This window comes from Rhineura floridana, chromosome 21 (genome assembly GCF_030035675.1).
Source record: "Rhineura floridana isolate rRhiFlo1 chromosome 21, rRhiFlo1.hap2, whole genome shotgun sequence".
Lineage (NCBI taxonomy): Eukaryota > Metazoa > Chordata > Lepidosauria > Squamata > Rhineuridae > Rhineura > Rhineura floridana.
This window is the reverse complement of record NC_084500.1, coordinates 18,433,507-18,456,827: the sequence shown is the minus strand read 5'-3', so window position 1 is coordinate 18,456,827 and position 23,321 is coordinate 18,433,507. Positions and strand designations below refer to the sequence as shown.

Here is a 23,321-nt window from a genome sequence, read left to right as displayed (position 1 = left end):
CCAACCTGGACTACAACTTCCACCTGTAGTTGTGCTGCCTGGGGCTTGATGGGAATTGTAGTCTAAAACTATCTGGAGGGCACCAAAGCTGCTTTCATGAAACAGTTCCTTGGGCCTTGAACACTTGGGGAGGGGGCAGACCAATCTTAATCAATGTGACTGCCTTTTTCACTAAAACCACTTCACTGCATAAAAATGCAACCCCCCTGTGACAATCTGTGTTGGTTGTCTGTTTTAAAGAGAGAGAGCCCACTTTATGGTGATCTCTCCCTTTGCAAAGGAATAAAGGCAAGCTCTTGCAATTTAACAGGTCTCGTCTCTAATTCCTGATCGGCAAACCTGGGAATTGGGGGCCATAACAGGCAGGCCAACACCTAAGGTCTTGCCCTTTTGTAACACCCCCATCACAAAACAGAAGGATGACCCACTGGCAGAAGAAAGAGACACGCATGAGTAAGAGACATTTATCCACCTCTCCATCCCTGTACAAAGATGCTCTATGGAAACAAGCACATGGGAGAAACGCTTCCCACCCCCAGCAGGCGCAGGTAGGGTGAATGTTCAATGCTGCTGGAATGATGATCTCCTGCTCTGATTTCATCGGAAGCTTCCCGAGAAGGTGGAGAACAAGATAAATAATATATGCTGTATTTGTGGTGTATATTAATCAGTTAAGCAATTAGCAAACCCTATTACAAGGCCTCCATTCGTTTGATTTGGGGCCTAGACCAAATGATCTAGGGCCTGACTCAAAATGGAGATTCCATATGCCTGGAGTGAGTGGGGGAAGACACATCTGCAGTCATTCTTCAGACAGGCATTTGTACTGAAATTTGCTCTTGCTGTATACGTATGCCAGGGGCTGACAGCCTGTGGCTGCCCTCCAGAAGTTGTCAGACTCCAACTCCCATCAGCCTTGACACTTGGGATGGCCCGTTGGAGTACAGCAACGTCTAGAGGAGCACCGGTTCCTCACCCCTAATTTACAGCTTGGGTATTTGAGGAACAACCCTTAATCCTTGACCTTGTAAAATCACTTTGAATTTCCCCAATTGTAAAGCAAAGATATAACACACAGGAGTAACTGTTTGATGGTGGGAAGTGGGGGACTTTTAAAGTAATCAAAGCATTTAAACCACAGCCACACAAGGGCTCCCCTTGGAAACAGGAAGGGTCTTCTGATCTGCGGTGACGGGCAAGAATTGGTCGCTTCAGTGTAGGCATCCCTTCACCTGCAGGGAAAGAAAACAGGTAACACATCTGAGCAGCAATGTGAAAAACCAAAACACGCAATCTTGCCTAGAAAGTTAGATATAAATGTAATAAATAAAAGAAGTGTTGCATTTGGCTGAGATCAGAGCCACAACTTTGCGCTGAGAAAGGGAACATGGGCACAAAAATGGCTAGCAGCGTCATTGTGGCTGTGGGGCCAGTGACTAGTTTTTAGTTGTGCTCACATCACATGATGCTGGTATGCACAATCCTACTTACAAAAAAAAGCATCCCTTGAGAATGCTTCCCTGCACCTGTAGTTGAGTGCTCTGAGCAGGCCCGCAAGTCCTACTTTGGGCTCACAGAGACTAGGAAGCAGCAGCAACATGTCAACAGCCCCAGTTGCCAGATCCTGTTCTGGAGCACTTTTGGGGTTCTTTTAAAGGGCAGCTTCCATCACCTGCCATCAAAAGGATGGCAGCTCCAAACAAGGCCTCTTTTGGGTGGGTGGCAGGTTCGGAGGGCTCTCTCACTGCTGGTGTGTCTGTGTGTGCGTGTGTGGAGGTTCTGGTTGCCTTCCCCGTGAGAGGAAGGGAGGCAAGTGGCTTGCAGAGCCACTGAAGTATAGCTTAAGATGGTGAGCAGACAGTCTCCCACACATCAGTAGAGGATGAGATGCCATCCAGTTTTCTACTTTGGGCTGCAAAATGTCTCCAGTCAACCCTGCCCTGAGTAAACATTTGCAGGACCAGCATTGTCAATGAACCTTCTGAATGAGGACTGATGACAAAAAATACTTACAGTGAGGTGTTGCTTGGCGCCTCACTCGCTTTCCCAAAGCACTTTAAAAAAAAGAGGGTGGGGGGAAGAGAAAGGCATAAGCGTGGCATTAACTTGGCATCCTTGTCTTCTACCGATAAATGTCTGTCTGCCAGCACTGATTTCAGTAGACTTCTTCCAAGTTCAAACATTCAGGAGGATGGGAGCTGGCCTGTGGTTTAGCTAGGGCAGCGATGGCTAGTCTGGTGGCCTTCCTGATATTTTTGGGACTCCCAGCAGCCAGTGTAGCCAGGAGGAGTCGGGGATTGTGGGAGTTGGAATCCAGCAGCATCTGGAGGGCTGCAGGTTAGCCACCATGAGCTAGGAGGAGGTAGCAAGTTGAAATCTTAAGAATGCATACATGAGTAGCTTGGCATCCCTCCTAACACTCAGTCTTTGTCCCTTCTCGGAGTAACTGGAAGCATCTTCCCCTAATCTTGCTGTTCTCACATCTTCCCCCAAGCAGGCAGCAGTGCAAAAACTGAGGGTTGCATCCCACGAGGTCCTCCTCAGAGCAGACCCACTGAAATTAATAGGCCTAAGTCAATCATGCCCATTCATTTCAATGGGTCTACCCTTAGTAGGACAAACATTTGGCTACAACCCCTGAGTAATAATGCCTGATCTAGTGCTGTATTTGGACAGAAAGGCTAGGCACGTAATTAAGCAAATCAAGTCGGCAAATTAAGTCAGAAGGCGACACCTTTGGTTTGAGGGAAGAGGGCTGTGGGTGGGCGATGTTCGAATTTGAATCATGACACTGCCACTGGGTGGGGCAGCAAGGAGCTCACTGAGAGAACGGCACCTCCTGCTGGCTGTTCTCCCGTCTAAGGAAGGACATGCTCAGGTACCTCTTTATAGCTTCCAAAATGTCCCAAAGGGCTACAGCAGCTGCACACCTGGATTAAATCCAGGTGCACTGAACAAGGTTTGGAAATTTGCCTTTCACTAGCAGATGCCAGACAACAGCCTTTAAAAGCAGCCGGCCACACAGAAATTAAGTTTCCTCATGTAGCTCCACCCACTAAATTCCTCCATGTGAGAAAGGTGGCAAGCCCACGCTCCTGAAAACTTCCACACCCCAAAATACAGCATGCGCCAGGGTGCAGGCTGCCTTTGGTGGACGTGCTATCCAGTTCGCCTTCACTTTATTATTTATTTTATGCTTCGATTTATATCCCGCCCTTCCTCCCAGCAGGAGCCCAGGGTGGCAGCTTTCCAGAGCTTTGTTGTTGTTATGTGCCTCCAAGTCAACTATGGTGACCCTATGAATCAGCGACCTCCAAGAGCATCTGTCGTGAACCACCCTGTTCAGATCTTGTAAGTTCAGGTCTGGGACTTCCTTTATGGAATCAACTTACTTCTTGTTTGGCCTTCCTCTTTTTCTGCTCCCTTCTGTTTTTCCCAGCATTATTGTCTTTTCTAGTGAATCATGTCTTCTCATTATGTTTCCAAAGTATGATAACCTCAGTTTCAGCATTTTAGCTTCTAGTGACAGTTCTGGTTTAATTTGTTCTAACACCCAATTATTTGTCTTTTTCGCAGTCCATGGTATGCACAAAGCTCTTCCCAGCATTATTGTCTTTTCTAATGCTACCGCTGATTAAAAAAAACACCAACACACATTTTCCACCCATTTACTCCTACTTTTCCCATCTTTATCTCTGGATGAAGTACTGAAGGATTAGGCAAATTCATGGAGGAAAAGGCTCTCAGCCACGATGGCTGTGCCAGAGACAGTATGCTTCTGAATTCCAGCCACTGAAATCACAAGCGGGGAGAATTGGTGCTTGCCTTCAGGTCCTCCTTGGGGGCTTCCCTTTGGGGCATCTGGGTGGGTGGCCTGATCCAGCTGCAGCTGGGCTCTTCTGGTGTCCCTATATTCTGGGGGCAATTCTTACCTTTGCAATCCTCTTCCATCGAGCCACAATAGCAAAAAGGATAGTGAGGAAGACGACCACAGCTGCAGCAATGACAGCCTCAGTAGGAAAAGGGAGCTTCCTATCTGTTGGGAGAACAAATGGAAGCTCCATCTCAGTTGGGTGTTGGACATGGGCATCGGAAGCAGCCTTATACTAGGTCAGACTATTGGTCCACCTTAGCCCAGAACTGTCTACTCTGACTGGCAGCATCTCTCTAGGGTCTCTGGCAGGTAGAAGTCCTTCCCAGCCCCTGCCCACAGATGCCTCTTTTTTGCTTAACCAGAGATGCTTTACTCCTAATCTACAGTCCCTCCAAAACACAGGAGGCTGCAAAGTTGATGATTATGAAATGCCAAGAGTGTTCTAGGCTGCCCTAGAGCCATAAATGGGACAAGAGTGCAGTAAAGAAGTCCTTTGGATCTCCCTGTGAAAACCACTCCTGGGGCAGAGTAGACACCATGGTCACGATTTTGCCAAATTTTCACAAGTCACTCCCAGATCTCAGATTGTAATGCAAGAGGGACTTGAACACAAACCAGATTCTAAAAATGCTGGGGTGATGCTGGGCAATGCCTTTAGTTCTGTAAAGAGCTTGGCAGTGGGGAGGGAATCTAAAGGCCCAAACTAGGTAGGCATTAACCCTCCAGTCTCTCATCCAAAGAATTCAGCCCTGAGGTGGGGAACCTTTTCCAGCCTGAGGGATGTGTCCCTTTTTGGGAGCTGCATCCCATGGTGGGCGGGGCCAGAGGCAAGGAGCACAAAACAATTGGAGGTGACTTTTACCTTCCTGTAGTAGGCTACATTCCAGCTGTGCAAAAGACCAGCGGTTTACACACTCACCCTCTTCACCCTTCGTGTGAAGGCAAGCATCCAAGGGCACACTGCTGCCAAGCACAAACACTTGATGTAGGCCTCAGCAGAGCTGGTGAGGGGTGTGGCCTGAGGATGGCCTGAGGATCCCCACCCCTGGTGCAGACCATGATGCGCTACATGCCTAGTCAAAAAAGTGGCTTATTCATTACTACCAGGGCCTTGATTCCATGGGCCCCCAGCTGCAAATGCTGAATTGTGGATGAAGGGGGGGGAGGTCCTGAAGGCTTTATAGAGGGCTGGTCCTGCCTTCACAGTGTTAACCAGAGTGAAATCTGACCCTTGGGTACTCCCGGACTTCATATTCTGAGTTTTGAAGATGAACCTGCACAAGGTAATGCCAGCCTGCAACCAGCGCAGGTAGGAAGGGATGACTGGGACATAATGGCAAACATCTGGCAAGAAAATGTAAGCCAGTCAGGCTGCAGACCCCAAATGGCCAGCAGCTCTTGGCTGGTTTCCTCACTGCATGGTTACCTTTGACGACCAGATGGAAATCCCTCCTCTCTGTTCCCCAGTCGGATACAGCCAGGCAGGTGTACACCCCGCCGTCAGATGTCTGGGCTCGGCTAATCGCCAGCTGAAAGAGGTCACTGGTCTGGTAAACCTGGTACCGGGATTTCTCCAGGGCCAGTGTGCGGTTGTCTTTATACCAAACCATCTGAGCAGGAGGATTGGCCTTTGTGTGGCAATTGAGTGTCACGTCGCTCGCTTCCTCGGCTGAGGGAGGGTCTTCTCCACTTAGGACTGGTGAGACTGTGGAGCAACAGCAAAAGATCACACTCAGTACCTCAATGTCTTGATCTGACCTGCCTCCTTGGAGTGAACGTACAGAGGGGAGAGGGGAAGGGAAGCTCCTAAAACCATCGTGTTCCTTAGCTAGCACTGGTCCCAAACAACGGAATACAAAACAGAAGCAATTAAGAACAAGGTTGCTTCTGTGACTGCACAGAGACCATGAAGAAAAAGAGAAACCAGCCCCATAAAGAAAAGATTTAACATTGAATTTCTGGGCAAACAAAAAATCAAATATAAAAATGAATTCATCTTTAGATTCCAAGTTTTCTATTCCCCCCTCAATTCATAAACTGAAAACCTAGGCCACAGGCACAGGGTGCTGCCATTGAGCCTTCCTCAGAAGTCAGACACTCACACAGGACCTCCAGTACCACAGAGATCTTGACAGATCCATCTCGGGCCAACTTGCAGGTAAAGGAAACGCCGTTGTCGTCTGTGGTGATGGAGATGCAGATGTTGCTGGCGTTCACTTTGTTTCCATCTTTCAAGTCGACTTGCCCGTCTCCCCGGAACCAGAGGAGTTCCTCTCCCTGGCTGTGATTCTGGACTGTGCACCAGAGGGACTCCTGTAGGCCAGGCCTCGTTGGCAGTTGATAACCAGTTGTGTTGGCATTAATAGCCAGCTGTATGCCTGGAAAAGGAAAAGGGATGACCGGGAGGTTCAGTACAAAGACATTATTTTGGGCTATGTTAGTCCCATGAAACAACTTAAAGGGAAAAAAAGACAAAGCCCTGAAAAATAGCATTTATAGCAAGTTCCAAAAAATCAACAGACTTTGGTGGAATGAATAAGAACAGGGGATAAGTGACTACCCTCACCCCCTCTTTTAGGCAATCCAGGCGCAGGATCTCTGTTGGGAAGCTCAAGGTGCCATGCCGCCTACCTGTGACAGTGCAAGGCAAAAGTGCCAAGAGGAACAGAGGTGTTCTCCAAAGGACGCCTGCAGTCCCCTTCGAGGCCATCTGCGATGCACCCTGGCCAGGACCTGTGGCAGAAAGGAGGCAGGAGGGTGCCACGGAGGGTTCTGCAGCAGGTTTTGCCCCCATAAAGTTAGAGCAGCTCCCAAAAGTCATCGAAGCCCACCCCTCCCCAATCAGCACCACCCAGGCACCCACATACATATCCACCTACACAGTCCCAGGGCCCACAAATGTACGACCACACAAAGAGAAGACTTCTGTAGCCCTGGTAGTCATTTCAGGGAGTGGCTGGCAGATGGATTTTCTCCCAGAGCAGAAGCTGTGCGAAACAGCCCCTTGGGAGTGTGATCTTTGTTACCCCATCTCCCTCTTCTCCCAAGGCTACCAAACACCAGCACTTACTTTGGGAAAGGCCACCATGCGGGTGCTTGTCTTTCAAATGGAGAGCAAACCATGACCTCCCTGATTTTTATAGGCACCCCTGGTTATATGTCTTTATTGCAGTGCAGAGAGGAGTGATTCAGATGAGTGGAGTTCAAGGTCTCACTCTCTTCAAGGCCTGCCTGGGTAAACACTGGGCGCTTCTCTCTCTCCTGAAAAGAAGCTGGCCAAAAGCCTTTCCTTGATTTATGGGTATGGCTGAGACAATGAGTAACAGGCAGCAAGGGCATGGTAATGGGTCAGCCAGCACTTACTTTGACCCTGAGGGCAGTGCACAGTCTTCTTGCAGGCAGAAGGTCCTTATTCTTGAACAGCACTGGGCTATTTTGCCCTGAGAAGAGAGGAGAACCATAGTGGCCTCTCCCTCCTTCTCACAGCTGTCACCACTGGGGCATCCACAGAACCATCTTGCCTCTCCTGAGGGGGAGTAAGCAGCAGCAGCAACAGCTTCTTCTTAAGCAAACAAGTCATCTTTTCCATTTTGTTGTAACTTAAAAAAAAAAAATTCATCCATAATCCATGATCGTTTTATTTGTTTAGCAATATGCCATTACAAACATAGATCATTCAAAGCTGAAACACAAATTTAGCTCTTAAATTCCTAGCTGCCAGGGCAAATAAGGAAACACGCAGTGAGATATATATTTCTTTGTCTGATAACAAAAAACCCCCACAAACTCACTCGGTGAAACAAAATTTTTCCTACGACTGAATTCAGACAGATATTTCTCACGATGATCTTTATATAAAGGACACTGGGTAACATAATGAATGACATCCTCTATAGCTGTTTTACAAAACACACAAAACTGGTGTTCTAAGGGAGGTTTTTTATAATGACCATCGAGAAAGGCAGAAGGCATGACATTAAACCTTAACTCAGTAAAAGTGATTCTGCGTGGAGCTAAAGTAATTACCTCTAAGTAATTAGCTTTCTGATGGTCTGTGTTAAAGCATGGATACGGCCTGGAGAATCTTGAAAAACAGATAGTTCGCATATCAGCTAAAGAAGCTCTCCTGTACACAAATGGCTTTAACTTTACTTTAGACAGTAACCGAATCTCAGTCAGCTCAGTATCAAATTCTCTAACAAGTGTATGTAAAGCAGCAACTCTCTTTGGGGCATTTAAGCTATGGAGACCAGGCTGGACGGTGACAAAGCTAATATTCTGTTGTGAAAATTTAGGAGATGAAACTGTATTCTGGCTAATCAATAATTGTTGTTGTAATAATCTTATGTATACCCCTTTGTGACGTCTGCCTGAAAAGCCTTATAAAAATGCCTTAAATAAAAGGGATGTCTTAAAAAGCCTTATTTGAGAAGAGCCAAGGCTGGCTGAACCTCGGATCTTACACCTTCTGCCAGTTACCCATGGCAATCTCTCCATTTCTTTGTGCTGCTGAATCAGAATTTAATTACTACTCTAAGCCACAAAGTTCAATAAGGTCCAATCCAGTATGAAACAACGCCTCATCATGCTGCCACCACCACAAGAAGGAGAAGAAACTATTTGCCATTGGTCCATAGAACAGGGAAATAAAGAAATGTATTAAATAACACGCCATTTTAATTCATGCTCAGGGAAACAGATAGCATTATTTTCCAGGAATTGAATGCAAATGCTGACAGCCACTATCATAAAATGTTGCCTTCTTTTTTATACATGTGACATACTTTACCCACATGAGGTGTAGTTCCTGTTCCTGCCTCCTCTACCTCTGCTTTTGATGGGAGATAGGTTCACTAAATCCTCTTGAGCCTGGGCTGGGATATGAGAAGCAAACATGGCAAAGTTGATTGTGATGTTCCTATATATTAGTGTATATATGGTAAGTGCTGGTTGTTTAGAGTATACATGGTAAGTAGTGAAAGAGGAGGGGGAGTGAATGGGCAATAGAATGCTTGATGATTGGCTGAATGTTTAAAATGGCTGACAGTATAAATGAAAGGATGACAGGTAAATCTGGGTGAATGTGAGGTGGTGAATTGTGGAATAGGGGGGAGAAGAGAAAGAGTGGATTGCTCAGTGGGGTTTAGAGAGTTGTTTACCAGGAGGGGGGTGGAGTTCGGATTAGTATTGAGTAAAACCATATGCTTATGTGCCTTAAGAAGAAATCTTGTTAATCTTGTTAGCTTTGTTATCTGTAATAAATACTTAATTTGGTTTACCAAAGGCCTGATCCTTGGCTGGGGTTTCACAGACCAGAAGGGAGGGTAAGGTAATGACCAAGGCTGAAGGGCAACTGTAAGAAATGGTGGCAGCGGTGAAGAGAATAACAATACCAGTATTCAGAGTCTCTGGGAATACTAGTATTGGGACGTTACTGGTGGTTGCCTAGCAGGGGGATCTGTTGAGATCTGTGCTAGAGCGGGGAGAGAAATCATAAGAGAGAGCGGTCCGGACTGGTGGAGTCCCTGGTGGTGCCTAGAGACAGGCAGTAACCATGAGCAGGTAGGAACCTGACAGGGAGAGCCAGGGAAGGACGCCTCACATTGATGCACGCAGATGTGCCATTAAAGGGAGTAACATTCAGAGGACTCTAATGAAACCAAGACAAAGCTACAGGATCTTTGTTATTCCTCAGATCTGATCCGAGAAGGGCTAATTTACTAAGTTTATCCAAAATGAAATGAACAAAAGTCTACAAAAAATCCTACCTTAGATCTAGCCAGTGTAGTACTCGGCTGCGCTGCACACAGCCAAGGTCTAGAGAGCCAAGGTCTGCAGGTGCTGCAGAAGGAAGTCTCCCAGAGAAGGTCAACAATGGAGCCACCCACCCACCACTTCTCAGTTGCTCCTAGGTGCTGTCAGCACTGGAAGGGACGTGGCTTTCTGTGCCTAACTTGGCTAAACACACCATCAATTATTAAGTTCCAGTTCCATGGTTCTCTGTGCTGTAGAATGGAATTGCCACTAGGGGGAGCAGGAGCACAACATTTAGGATTGCTCTTTTCCTGCTCTGGTGTATTGTTAACCCTTGGATTTCCAAACTCTGGGATAAAAGCAGCCTGGTTTAGGGGAACCAAGAGCCTCAGACTCCTGCCAGGGCCCTTTGGTAATGGTGGCCATACTTAGCACTTATGAACACTTTTTAAAAGAAGTGCTTCAAGGGCTTATTGATGTAATCTCTACGACTAAGGTGGGAGCTAAAGGTAAGATTAGGTTACAGGGTTTGGGGTTTTTTTTAGTCACTTGTACTCTGCTTGGAGATCATCGTAATTAAGTGATATATAAATTGTTGAAATAATCAATAAATAATATTCCATTAGATCAGAGTTGAAATTGCCAACTTGGGCTCCTGCTGGGAGGAAGGGCAGGATGGAATGGACTGCCTTCAAATTGGTTGTGACTTATGGCGACCCTATGAATAGGGATTTCATGGTAAGCGGTATTCAGAGGGGGTTTACCATTGCCTCCCTCTGAGGCTAGTCCTCCCCAGCCGGCTAGGGCCTGCTCAGTTTGCCACAGCTGCACAAGCCAGCCCCTTCCTTGTCTGCAACTGCCAACTGGGGGGCAACTGGGCTCCTTGGGACTATGCAGCTTGCCCACAGCTGCACAGGTGGCAAGACACGTAACCCCTAAGCCACTCACTGCGGGGGTGATTTTTAGCTGGCCCTTGACACCCAGGAGACACGAGCGGGGATTTGAACTCACAGGCTCTGGACTCCCAGCCAGGCTCTCCTCCTCATTGTGCTAGATATAAATCAAATAATAAATAAACAAATAAATTTAAATGGAGCCTTTCCAATTCATCGCTCCTGCCCTAAACCACTATCCTGATTTATTACCACTGAAAATTGGGTCAGTTCATGGAAAACTAAGGGACACAAAGGATCACGGCTGTAGAGAGCTAGACCAAAAATTTCCTTTAGGTCTCCCATGGGACGATTATTTTGCAGTTCCGACAGAAAATTAGGCATGCACAATGGAGGTTTCTGCCCCTTCTTTTGAAGTATCTGGCAACAGCCACTGCAAGAAACTGGCATTAGCCAACTGCCCCGTGATCATTTGCAACTCCAGGGCATGAGACAAAGGCCAGCAAGTGGACAGGTGATGAAAAGGGAGTGCTACTTCTGAGAGCTTTTCTTGAGAACGTGTTGAAATAGCCACAGAACAGGATCAATTATGCATTACCAGTCCGGTCTGGTGGATAACTGAGAGCCCCACAACCCCTGAGAAGAAAGGAGATCTGGGGCCCAAGAAGCGGAAGAGAGAAGCTCACGTTTCACATTCTAACTTCCTGGCCTTCAACCTGGATTGGGTTGGGTTTCAGACAGGTGTAAAGGGGAGAGGGCAAGATCAGGACTTGGCAAAGACACAGCAGGTGTCATTTTTGAAAGTACTGAGCGAGGTCTCTTTGAGGAGGAAGAGGAGTGTGGCTTTGGGGGGGGGGAACGGAAGAGTCTGGAAGAGAACAAGGCAAAGGAAAACCCAAACCAAAGAGGGCATCGTCCTCCCAGAAAGTGCTGTGTTCAGGATGAAGAGCCCCCTCGCCTGCAGTTTCCTTCAGAGTGGCTTCTTAGTCTACCTCGTGCACCATTGAAATCCACAATAAAATCCCTCTTGACCGGAGTACAAAACCGCTTTTCCTTTCCACACTATCCCCTCCAAAAACAGGACGTGTGTCTTTAATTCCATCTGGGCCGCTTCTCCTGACAGGAGCCTACCTAGACCTTTAGATTTTCTTCAGGGGCCCTTCTCCAGGTCCCGCCTCGGAGGGCCTTTTCAGTTGTGGCTCCCCATCTCCTTCCTCTCTTTGGGGGTCCAGCTATTACAAGGTACGTTTGAGAACTATGGAAGCAGAAGCGCAGAGCAGGCCTCATGGCTGGCTGCGTCATGGGATGTGTAAACACCCGGGCGGCAAGCACTGGGGTGTGAGTGAGTCATTGCTGGCTTTCATCCCAATCCGAGAACAGTGTCCCTATAGAGGAATTCCTGACGTGTCAATGCCTTCTCCTGAGGCAGCTCCACTTCCTTGATTTCACAACGGGAGCTGACATGAGTGAATCTCAAGAAAACCTCAGCAAACAAACCTTGAAAGGGTTTGGCTGCTTGCAGGTGTTTTGCTTCCCACCTGTAAAACTCCTGGCTGGCACCGAATAACTACCAAGCTGATGGTGGAGTCCCCGTCCAAAGTCTGTCTTCTTCAGTACTGCAGGATCTTCTGGGGCAGCCTTTGCCAACCTGGTGCCCTGAAGGTGTCTTGGACTACAACTCCCAGCTGGCTGCGCATAGCTAAGCTATGGAATTCACTGCCACAAGATGAAGTGATGGCTGGCTACCCACTTAGGCAGCTATTAAAAGAGGTTTAGAGAAATTCAGGGGTTTTATGGCTATTAGTGGCTTCAGCCACGATTACTATGTCCTACCTCTGCTGTCGGAGGCAGGATGCTTCAGAATGCCAGTTGCTGGGGATCACAAGTAGGGAGAGTTGCTGTTGCACTCAGCTCCTGCTTGCGGGCTTCCCACTGGGGCATCCAGTTGGCCACTGTGAGGCCAGGAGGCTGGACTAGATGAGCCCCCTTTGACCTAATCCAGATACATGGCTTTTCGTATGGTCTCTAAGAAAATAGACCCTTTTAAGAAGTTTTTTGGGGGGCGAGGGCATACCTATGTACGACTTTCTAATATATAATTGCTTTGGGAAACATTTGTCTGAGAAAGCAGAATAAAAAAGTATAGCAGGTGAACAAAAAATAATAAACAAAACTTCCGTGTTTTCTCCTCCAGACGTGACGCTGCAGTCGCGGGCAGACCCTTCACGTGAGCAGCTGATTGCGCTTACGCCATCTCTACAATTTCCACGTCTCCCGCTTTCAGCCCCACCCCTCCATTTTCCGTCGTCTCCCCTGCGTCCTCTCATTGGCTCTCGTCACGCTTTCTCTACGCCCCCTTCCTCTGGCCCCGCCTCCCGTCACCCAGCTATTTTTTTCTCTTCTCCGTCCCTTCAAGGGTTACACGGCGCCCTCTTTCGCCTCTAACCTCGCCCTCTGCCTCTTCTCATTGGCCCTCTTCCCGCCTCTCCCTTTCCTATTGGCTCGTTTTCCTCTCCCCCATTGGCGCGCTGCTCTTTTCCCTCCCCACTAATAGGGCGTCGAGTTACCTCCGCGAGCGCTTTTCTCCCCTCAGTGGCGGCGGCGACCTCTCACCCCTGAGGCGGCGATGGCGGGCCGGGGGCGAGTAAGCGGCTTCGTGCCGGGCCGGTTGCCGTTGTTGTTGTTATCCTCGTCGTTGTTGTTATCCTCGTCGTTGTTGTTATCATGGCGGCTGGCGGCGGAAGCGGCGCATATTAAGAAAGCGGAGGCCGCGGCCTCGACGGAGCCGTCCATCGGCGTGGTGGCGGCGATGCGCTACCTGGACGAAGCGGAGCTGGGGGCGTCGCTGCGGCGGCTGGCGGAGGAGGAGGCCCCGCACGGCTTGGCGCGGCTCTTCTCCATCGGCCGCTCGGGCGAAGGGAGGCAGCTGTGGGTGCTGCGACTCAGCGCCGGCCTGCCGGAGCCCGCCGACGCCTCTGGCAGCAGCAGCAGCAGCCCCGGGGACCCGGTGGGCGGGCCTCTCATCCCGGGCCGGCCTCAGGTGAAGCTGGTGGCCAACATGCACGGCGACGAGACGCTGGGCAGGGCCCTGCTGGTGCGTCTGGCCCGAGAGCTGGTCTCCGGGTGGCTGCGCGGGGAGACCCGGGCGCGGCGCCTCCTCAACGGCACCGACCTCTATCTCATGCCCAGCCTCAACCCGGACGGCTTCGCTCGCGCCGCGGAGGGACAGTGCGACGGCGATCAGGGCGCCTCCGGGCGCGAGAACGCCAGGGGCAAAGACCTCAACCGCAGCTTCCCGGACCAGTTCGGCGCCGCCCAGCCGGACCTGGCCGACGTCCCCGAAGTGCGCGCCCTCATGGAGTGGATGCGGCGCAACCGGTGAGGCGAGGGGGCGGGGTCTGCTTTCTCAGGGTGGGCGGCGCCTCGTGCTGATTCCGCTGGTGGGCGGGGCTTCTTTGCTTGAGGGCGGGTTCTTGCATGCTTCAAGATTCTGTTGGGGCGGGGCTTCCTTGCTAGAGATAGGTCTTACGCCGCTACTGGTAGGCGGGGCTTTTTTGCTTGGGGCGGGGCCTCATTGTAAACTGACTGGGGTGGGTGGGGCCTCTGTGTAGTGGGCGAACCCAAGGGTTTGTTGGTTGGCAGGGCTTGTTGGAGGGGATCTCTTCATATGGTGGGGGGGGGGCTTTTTCACTTGTGGACGGGACGGATCCCATCCTGCTAAAGAGACTATACTGCTGAGTGGGTGGTTCCCATGGCCCATTGCTCCTGTTACGCAGGACTTTAGGTTACTTGGTGAGAACAAGGGGAAAGGTTGGGAGGATGTGCTTGGAGAAGACATGATGGCTAACTGGAGGCTTGGTTTTTAGGGGGCGTGAGTGACGGGACCTTGAAAAGTGGTGGCTTGTAGGATAGAGTTGGATAGGAGATGGGTGTGTGGGCAGGGGTAGGTATTATGCTGGATGTAGCTTCATTTGTCACCACCCTTAACATCTCTGATGAAAGGGAAACGTGCAACAGGACCACCAGGGGTTCCAGATAGGCTTGTGAAGCCATTTAATCAAAGCTATGCCTACCTGTCAGTCATCTGGCATTGCTTGACGAGTGATGTCAGTTGGTGGGGGGGGTCAGTTCTGCATTGGCTGTATGCCAACTGTGCTCAGTTTGGCTGCACGTGCCAGTTCCCCACAGAGAACTCACATGTGCAGCTAACGCAACAGGATTTAACACCCACTCGTTGGCTGATCATCATTTCTGTAGGATTCAGTGCAAAGCTCTTCATGATCGCAAAGCGGCTTGCAAAAATAAAAAAATCTTTCTCTGTTTAACAACGCCTTGCTGGGGTTCCCTACCTCTGTTTACAGAGAGTCAGATGGCCCAAGGAAGTGGAACATCTTGGCTGCTGAGAGGAGCTCTAGTTTGTGTGTGGCAGAAACATGGCAATAAGCAATATTGCAGATGGTCACTGCAAAATACCTCTCTTCAAAACTTCATTTATAGCCAAGTATTGGTCTTGATGTTCTGCTGCTTGATTGAAAACAAAAGCCCAGTAAGGAGTTGCTAATGTGGTAGCTGCAGTTCTGTCAGACAAAATCTGGTTTTGTATGTCAGTTGTGGAGGTGTCTGAAGATCCTCCCTGCAGCAATGCACATCAAATTCTAGGCTGTCACCCTGTCCATGCTTAAAATAATTTGGATTTAAAAGAACTGAAACCAGCAAAGCAAGGCAGTCTTTAGTGGTCGCTTTTCTGGCGGTAGTGCTTAAAATGCTTACCATTGCAAAGACGATGTCACTGGGACAAAGCTGAACAAATAAACTAAAGCAGGTATAAAGCTTGTTAAAAGTTTCAGTTGTTTTTCTTTAATAGAAAGCAGTGACCGAGCTGGTGCTCAGCAGTCTGTTAAAAGAGAGCTTTTCTGCTGCTGGCTTGTTTTTTAAAAGCCAAAATGCTTAAATATCAAGTACTTTTGGAAGGAGCCCCAAGCTGAGAAGAAAACGTAAAGATATGCACGCAGTCACCTGTGACCAGGCTAAAGAAATCTTTGCTGGTTCCACTGCACGTCTGTTTCCTAACTAGTCTGCAAACTAATATCCCATCAGTCTGTATCTAGAATGGTGTTGACCAAATTATAGTCATAACTGCTGGGCTTGTGGGTAGCGTAGTAACTGCTGCTTTTAATGTATTTTCATGGTCTGGCTCCCTGTGCATTAGCACCCAATTTGTTTGCCATCTTCATTGCTAATAATGGTCTGAAGCTAGCCAGGCTTTCCTCTTCCCCCCTCCTCCAAAAAACCTCCAGCATCCTGTACCACACTGACTCTGGGATGTTCCTCTCTTGCAAAAAGTTGTTTTGCAGTTACTAAAAAAAACAACCACTGTGCTACTTCTCAACTTGATCTTGGTGCTTTTTTTGAGTGGTGGGATAAAACATGCCCCATTAACCTGATTGCTTCTTTACCCTGTCTTCATCTGTTCTGATGTGTTTCTGTTTAAAACAGGTTTGTGCTCTCTGCGAACCTGCACGGGGGAACTGTTGTTGCAAGCTATCCATTTGACGACTCTGCTGTGCACCAGCGCTCTGGCGTGTATAGCAAATCTGCTGATGACAAAGTCTTCCAGTACTTGGCAAAGGCTTACGCATCAAACCATCCAATAATGAAAACGGGCAGCCCAAACTGCCCTGGGGAGGAGAAGGAAACATTCAATGACGGCATCACCAACGGGGCTCAGTGGTATGATGTGGAAGGTAGGCTGCTTGGGTGAGCTTTGTTTAGCAACGCCTTCTGAAAGAGTACTCTTTATTGCCATTGTGCTCTTGCTGAAATAATGCAGGCTGCATCAAGGTGATGTTATAGTCAATGTTGGGTATTGATTCTACTTGTTTGCATTTCATTTGTTGGACAATAAAAATGATATGTAAAGAAATCATCGGGCTCAGTTGGTGTTAGACATTTGTTAAATATAAGCAAACATCTATAGCTTACTTTGGCATGTTGCAGTTAGCTATCTAGCTGGCTGGGTGTTGATGTTGCCTAACTTGTTTTGACGGAGAGGGGTCCCTCTCTCAGATTTACAAAGCTCTGTAGGAACACTCCTTTGTCCCATTCATATAATGTTGAATATGGCCAGTAAGATGTAAATTAATGGATGCAGCTGCTCCATGAGGCTGCTGTGCCTTGAGCATGTGGCCTTTTGAGCTGCGTTTGCTACTGAAGTTGTTTGTATCCAGAGTATTGAAGTTGTCTGTAGTTGTCATGCGGAGTCCTCCAATGCATGTCGACTTGGATGTAAGCATTGCTGACTTCACTGTAACTTTATGACTAACTGATCCTGATCTTGCTTGTTTTCCTGTTCTGTCGCACATCTCCCCCCCACCACCCCCCTTTTCATATTTTATCTATTAGTTGCAAGTGTGCAGGCAGGGATTGTGCGTTCCTTAAGCCTTGTACACCAAGTGACTGTCAGTATTATGGGTTGGCTCTTCTTTCTATGGCTATTAGTGCACTTCTGATTTTCACCAATGTCTGAGCATAAGGTTGAGCATAAGATTGTAACTCCTTTGCACTAGCATTAGTCAATGGCATGCTGGCTTTTGCCATAATTGGACCGATAGCATCACCTATTTATAGGACTACTTAGTTTTGAAGTGGTATTTAATGTCATTAGGAGTAACTCGGTTATGCCCCCCAAGCTGAAACACAACTCAAGAAGTAGTATCATTTGCATTAGAAAGATTTTTGTAATAGTATTTTCATACAGAGTTCATGTCAAACTACACATATTTACTTGGATGTTTTTAACATCTAATCAGATTTGAAAAACATATTACATTTTTCTTTTTTAATTTCCTCTTACCACTACTTCTAATAATATAATGTTTCCTTAACCTATGTTTTGCATAATATTCTGATAATCATATTAACTGCTTCCTCTGACCCAGTATTTTTAAGCTTTTTCCTTGTAGTTTTCTGATTATTTAATGCATTTTTACCTTTAGCCGAATAGTTTCCCAGAGTGGCTACAGAGATCAGCCATGAGACAGTCCCTGCTCTTAGGCTTACAGTCTAAAATTCAAAACACAAAAGGAAAAAGAGTTTGGAGGGAGGAGGAAAAAACCAAGCTCAGACGCTAGATAATGAGCAGGTGGAATGGAAGCAGTTCAAGAAGAGGAGGAGCCAAGTGTTCTCGGTCTCTCAGCTGAGCCTATGGAATGGCCCTTCTTCCCTTCTCCATCTCTCTTGCTGCAGCCTGAGGGAAATTTATGCTTGGATTTTAAATATTCAAAGTCAAGCCAGAGCTCTTTATACTTGTGTGTTCCTTCCCCAAACAACTTTTTAATTTGACCTGTTAAAAATATTTGGTCAATTGATCAGTATAATGCTTGCCCAACAACAAGAATATTTTGATTGCCAGGTATCATGCCAGACTAACTTACTTTTAGAATTGGCATAGTTTTATTGCTTCACAATTACAGTTAGCTTTAAAAATGAAGGAGTACTACTTTAAATGTGAATCATTCACATCTGTAGAAGGCTTGCTTAGCATTTAAGTAATTTTGTTTTTATAATCAACCTATGTATCAGATGTGTTGATGAATAAAATCTCTCTTTTGTCCTAGTAGCATTAAATGTTTTAGAAGTATTGGGCCAGTCTTTGATCCTTATTTTGACTGGCCAGATGTCCAACCTTGTCTGTGCAAACAGAAGTCTTTCTTCATGCTGTTTACCAGCAGTTGCTGCCTCCTTTTCCTGCTTCCTCTCCGCTACAGACGCACCCGAATGGTGGTGGAAGCTGTGGGTTTACTATATCAACAAGCATCACTGAGTTAAATGGAGTAGGGATGAGCAAATGCTTGTGAGACCTCCCACTGTCCATTGAATGCGAACCAGGATATCCTGAAGGGACTAAATGAATTCAGTTTTCACACTGGCAAGTTTCACTCAAAAGTTCTGCACTGCAGTTTTCGTCAGAGGAAAACTATTGAAATTAATGGACCTGAGATACCCCTGTCCCTTAATTTCAATGGGTTCTACTTAGAGCAGGACTAACATTGGATACAGTCCTCTGTTAGGTAGAATGCAGGTTCATTGACAGCAGTGTCCCCTGTGCTTAAATTGCTGTTTAAAAATGTGTTTTTAAATTTGTATATTTGTTTTTAATTGTTGTAAACCACCCAGAGAGCTTCAGCTATGAACAAACGCAATCAATCAATCAATCAATCAATAGTGATTTCACAGTGTGAGGGCGTCCTTATGGTAAAAACATTGGGTTGTAGTCAGCTATTACTCAGAATAGACCCATTGAAATTAATGGCCCTAAGTTAGTCATGGTCATTAGTTTCAGTGGGTCTACTCTGAGTAAACATTAGTTGAATGCAACCCATTTTAGCCAAGGAAAAGCTGTGTTATTTTCTAACCATCAAGAACATATTGGCAATTATTGATGTTTGTAGTCTGGCTGTGTTCTTGCATATTTTCCGGCTGATGAGCTTTGCTCTCTCGTATTTCATTTCCCACTATGATACTCGGTGATGTGGGTTTTTTGGAAAAATTTGAATTTAAAAATTAAGGTAGTTTGCATCGAAAAACTTTCTGATGCCCTTTAGAGAGTGATCTAATTTAGCAAGTTTGTTTTATTTGTATTTGAAAAACAAAGCTAAAAACTTTGAAACTGCCAAGTTTGCCTAATATTATATTGCAATTTGCAACCATTCGTGGTTATTAATGGAATTTCTGAAATGGAAAAATTTCTGTGGAAAAATAAACCACTGACACATTTTACATCCCAACCTTACTAGTGATGCTGTTTGTTGATTGTGGACAATGCAGTCCAGACCAGCACCTTGGTAGTTGCACATCTCAGGCGGAAGCATTTTTAGGCAAGGACTCCATGGCCTTTAAAAACTCACCCCCAAAGGTAAATCTCTTGCAGCTTGAGTATCGGCACATTTGCCTGGAGGTGAACTAGCTCAGTGGCATTTGCTCTCAAGCAGATAAACCCATAGCATTTATATTCCCACACGTTGTTGCTGTGACGTATTGACATAGCAGCTCCCTGGGTATTTTAGATCAATGGAAGCTACGACGTTTAGCATTTACTGTCTGTAAATATGAGGGCATTATTTGAAAGCGGGTGAGGAACAGTTGAGTATGACTTAGTCAGATACAACCCAAGGCCCAGTGCAGATGTAACACTGCCTGTTTGCCTCTAGCCATGGTTGCAAACCATGGTTAGCATTAACCATATGCTTAGCTGGGCTGGGCTCCTTTGGGAGGAAGGGTGGGATATAAATCTAATATGACCTTTGTTGTCTTGTTGACCTTTGTTTTTATTGTGTTTTTAAACGGTTTTTACTGTACGCTTTAATTTGTTGAAAACTGCTTTTATCTTTTTGAAAAATGAAATAGCAGTTTACAGATGTTTATAAATAAATAATAAACATTTGTGCCAACATAATACTAAGCATAGTTCAAACCAAGGAGGAAGAGAAATTATCCCCCCAGCCGCTGCCACCTCAATTCCTGTGCCCTATGAAAGTTCCATTAAGGAAACAAGTTTCCACCTGAAGCTGCTGCCTGAGGACTGTGGCTGAGAACTCAGTGTTGCCATTAACTGGGAGCTGTCTCACAGAGGAATCTTTTTAGTGAGAGGGCACTTGCTTGGATATCAAGGAGAGCCACGTAGCAGAGAGTGCATGTTTGCCCCAGATCTGCTTCTGCCTGCAACTGTGTGTACCACTTACCTAGGAGTAAGTTCCATTAAACGCTGGGGTTTACTGCTAAACCAGCGTGCCTAGAATTGTACTGTTGATGTGGCTTCAGTGTGTCAGAGCACGTTCACTGTGTGCTAAACAGGAAACGAAGCAATGCCTTTCGATCAGAGGTGACTGCCATGAATGTGGCGTGACGAGAATGGAGCAGGCAGGAGGGGCTAAAAGCTGTCTAGGGAAATAGCTATGCCCCCTCCATTTTCTCTCCTGGGTGGGATTTTTCTATCAGTTTGCACTTCCAAAGAGATTCTTGACTTGAATGGACAGGTTGAGCCTTTTTTCTCTCATATTTCTCCAACCCTATTATCCTCCTCCTCTCCCTATTCTCTCCCACCCCCCAAAATGGATCTGACTGGCAGTTGTTTTTTGGTTTTGATCTGTTGCAATCAACCCCATGCTGCATTTTCTGGAAATGTGTAGAGCCAGCTGAGCATTGTGGTTATTGTGTCAGACTAGGGCAGGTCAGCCCTGGGTTCAAATCTCCACTTGACCACAAAACTTACTGTATGACCTTATCTGTCAGCCTAGCCTACCTCGCAGGGTGGTTGTGAGGATGAAAATGGGGTAGAGGAGGAGGTACACTGCCTTGAGCTCCTTGGAAGAAAGGTGTGGGATGTTTAATATAATAGCTCCTACAAAGGAACATAGCTTGCAGCTTGTTTTCCATTGAGTGCCATCTTTGAAAGAGATGCCTTGGTTATGTAACATGGGTGACTTGCAGAGCATTAGCCTGTGGAACAAACAACAAAAAGCCTTTGTTACTGTGGTACTGAAACCTGTACAAGTTTACATAGGCATTTAGAGAGCAGTGTGTAGGTCCCTGCTGATCTGGCTGGGACCTCTAATCCTGCATTTATCACCAAGGGTTGAACTGCTGAAGGTTAAGAACAGAGAAGATCCTGTCTGATAAAATTGCTCTGCAAAGATGTGAAATGCTTTTGACTTGGCTGAAGGGATGGCAGTTTTTTCCACTTTGGAAAAAAGTATGGCTCCTGCTGAGTCACATTTGGAGCTTAAAGGTGTTGTTTCCTATATCCCTTTCTAGAGGCAAAGCCTTGGGACCTGGGTTTGATTCTTGGCTTAATTTCTTCCACTTTGGCGTGGACAATGAGCTTTCCCAGCCTGGTCAGATAACTGCTAATTTATTATACATTTTTGGAAAGTTGTTTGTTCACTTTGCGTTTAGATACTTCTTAAGTTATTATAACCAAATTTTAAAAGATTTTTCCTGAGATCAAAGAGCAGGCTTTCATCTATGTTTGGGTACAATTGGATCCCAATTGAATTGAGATGGCAGACTGAACTAGAGATGTGAAGGCCCAGGGGAAAAAAATTCAGAGAAAAGACACACACACACCCCCGGCCCCCCAATTTTCTGCTTTTTTTCCCCTGGGCCTTCACGTCTCTAGACTGGATCTTTCAAAACTACACCGATTTTTTTTGTTAAAATTTGCAAGCAACTCCAAGTATGAGGCTGTTAGTTTGAAATAAACGAAAACAAATTCTACTGATGGCAGAAGTCTCTTTTGAGTTTGAATTACTTCAGAATTCTTCTCTTTATATTCCTTAGGTGGCATGCAGGATTATAACTACTTGTGGGCCAACTGCTTTGAAATCACCTTTGAGCTTTCCTGCTGCAAATACCCACCGGCTTCACAGCTTGAGCAGGAATGGGAGAATAACCGGGAATCTCTTCTCACCTTCATTGAGAAAGTAAGACCATGTTTTGGTCCTTTGGGGTGCGATAGTGAACCATCCAGATACCTTTTGCCAGCTGGTTGAAATGTCAAATGATCCTGTTCCTCAGTAGGTGCATACGTGCATTGAAAGGTGATGAGGGGAGAGTGCTGCTGTTACACTCAGGTCCTGCTTGTGGGCTTCCCTTTGGGGCATCTAGTTGGCCGCTGTGAGAACAGGAAGCTGGTCTAGATGGGCTACAGGCCAGATCCAACAGGCTCTTCTTAAGTTCCTATGTACAGCCGTAGCTGTAGGCATGATGCCATTCAAATGCTTCTCCTGTGCATAGCGGTGTTCTGAGGATAGAGAGAATATTTTAGTGAAATACTCCAAAGCCACATTGATCTTAATTCAGTATCGATTTTGAGATGGGCCTCTCAGCAAAAGCGGTGTGTGAAAAACAGCATCCATGTCTCTGCAACAGTGACCAGGTGTCTTCATCTACCATTGCCCTTCACAAGCCTAATTAAAAAAGAGCACAAACTGTCTCTTTGCTGATGTTTTACAGAGTTCTTTTGTAGCAAGGTTGAATGGCAGTCTCTGTTCTGTTGTAGTGGAGGATTCTGTGGGACAGATGCAGTCTCTTCTTTTTCTCCAGGAAAAGACATGGGAAGCGGCAAGCATTTAGACTATAATCTGCAGCAGCATCTCACATTTTGGACAGACCTAGAAGCTGATGGCAGATCTTTGTCTCTTCTACTAAATGTCCTGTAACTCAGATAATAAAATGTGATTTGCAAAAGTACAGGTGTACTTTCAAGTAATACCCAAATATACCAATCTCTGATTCTGTTGAAGCATTGGAGGTGCCACTGGGCTGCATGCCTTTTTTATGCCTTGGTAGTCTAGTTATGGATAAGGCCATGCTGTATATGCCGTTGTCAGACGTGAGGTTGTTTGTCTACAAATTTAATAGAGCTGTCTACCTTTCATGAGGGGTGGTGCGTGTAAAGAACTCTCTGCGTGAAATAAGTTGCTTATTGCGAGGGGAAAGCTGTAGTTGTAGCGATGAGGCAAAGAATGCCATTGTTTTTCATGATGTGCTCCTCTTCGGTCTATTTCACTTCTCATCTGTGCAGGTTCACATTGGAATCAAAGGGTTCGTGAGGGATTCAGTGACGGGGGCTGGCTTGGAAAATGCAACCATTGCTGTGGCTGGGATTGTGCACAACATCACGGCTGACTGGTTTGGTGACTATCACAGACTGCTGGTGCCTGGGACCTACAACGTCACAGCTGCTGTCGTGGGGTAAAGTCTCCCATCTGCTGCTGCCTCTGGGCACTCAGCAAAGCTGC

General features: G+C 46.7%; 2 protein-coding genes across 10 annotated transcripts in view; one reads left to right on the top strand and one right to left on the bottom strand.

The window, feature by feature from the left end:
• Nucleotides 1–53: 53 nt before the first annotated feature.
• On the bottom strand, nucleotides 54–13,910 carry TMIGD1 (transmembrane and immunoglobulin domain containing 1). Of its 9 annotated transcripts, XM_061605348.1 has the most exons (10): nucleotides 13,089–13,910; nucleotides 9,643–10,678; nucleotides 8,659–8,748; nucleotides 7,238–7,473; nucleotides 6,506–6,607; nucleotides 5,977–6,252; nucleotides 5,301–5,579; nucleotides 3,933–4,036; nucleotides 2,014–2,054; nucleotides 54–1,232 (listed from the first exon to the last, which is right to left on the bottom strand). In XM_061605348.1, exons 5-10 carry the CDS (start codon nucleotides 6,582–6,584, stop codon nucleotides 1,229–1,231), a joined length of 783 nt encoding a protein of 260 aa, XP_061461332.1. In that variant the 5' UTR covers nucleotides 6,585–6,607; nucleotides 7,238–7,473; nucleotides 8,659–8,748; nucleotides 9,643–10,678; nucleotides 13,089–13,910; the 3' UTR covers nucleotides 54–1,228. The 9 variants fall into 9 exon arrangements, with proteins under 9 accessions (XP_061461332.1, XP_061461327.1, XP_061461330.1 ...); XM_061605343.1 differs by lacking the exon at nucleotides 9,643–10,678; XM_061605346.1 differs by lacking the exon at nucleotides 9,643–10,678 and having other exon boundaries at nucleotides 8,668–8,748.
• CPD (carboxypeptidase D) overlaps nucleotides 13,047–23,321 on the top strand; it is a 32,043-nt gene continuing 21,768 nt past the window's right edge. Inside the window, exons 1-4 of the mRNA XM_061605341.1 lie at nucleotides 13,047–13,899; nucleotides 16,018–16,265; nucleotides 21,859–22,001; nucleotides 23,105–23,274. Of these exons, the coding sequence (XP_061461325.1) occupies nucleotides 13,148–13,899; nucleotides 16,018–16,265; nucleotides 21,859–22,001; nucleotides 23,105–23,274 (1,313 nt within the window). The 5' untranslated portion in view covers nucleotides 13,047–13,147. The remainder of the gene's footprint in view (nucleotides 13,900–16,017; nucleotides 16,266–21,858; nucleotides 22,002–23,104; nucleotides 23,275–23,321) is intronic.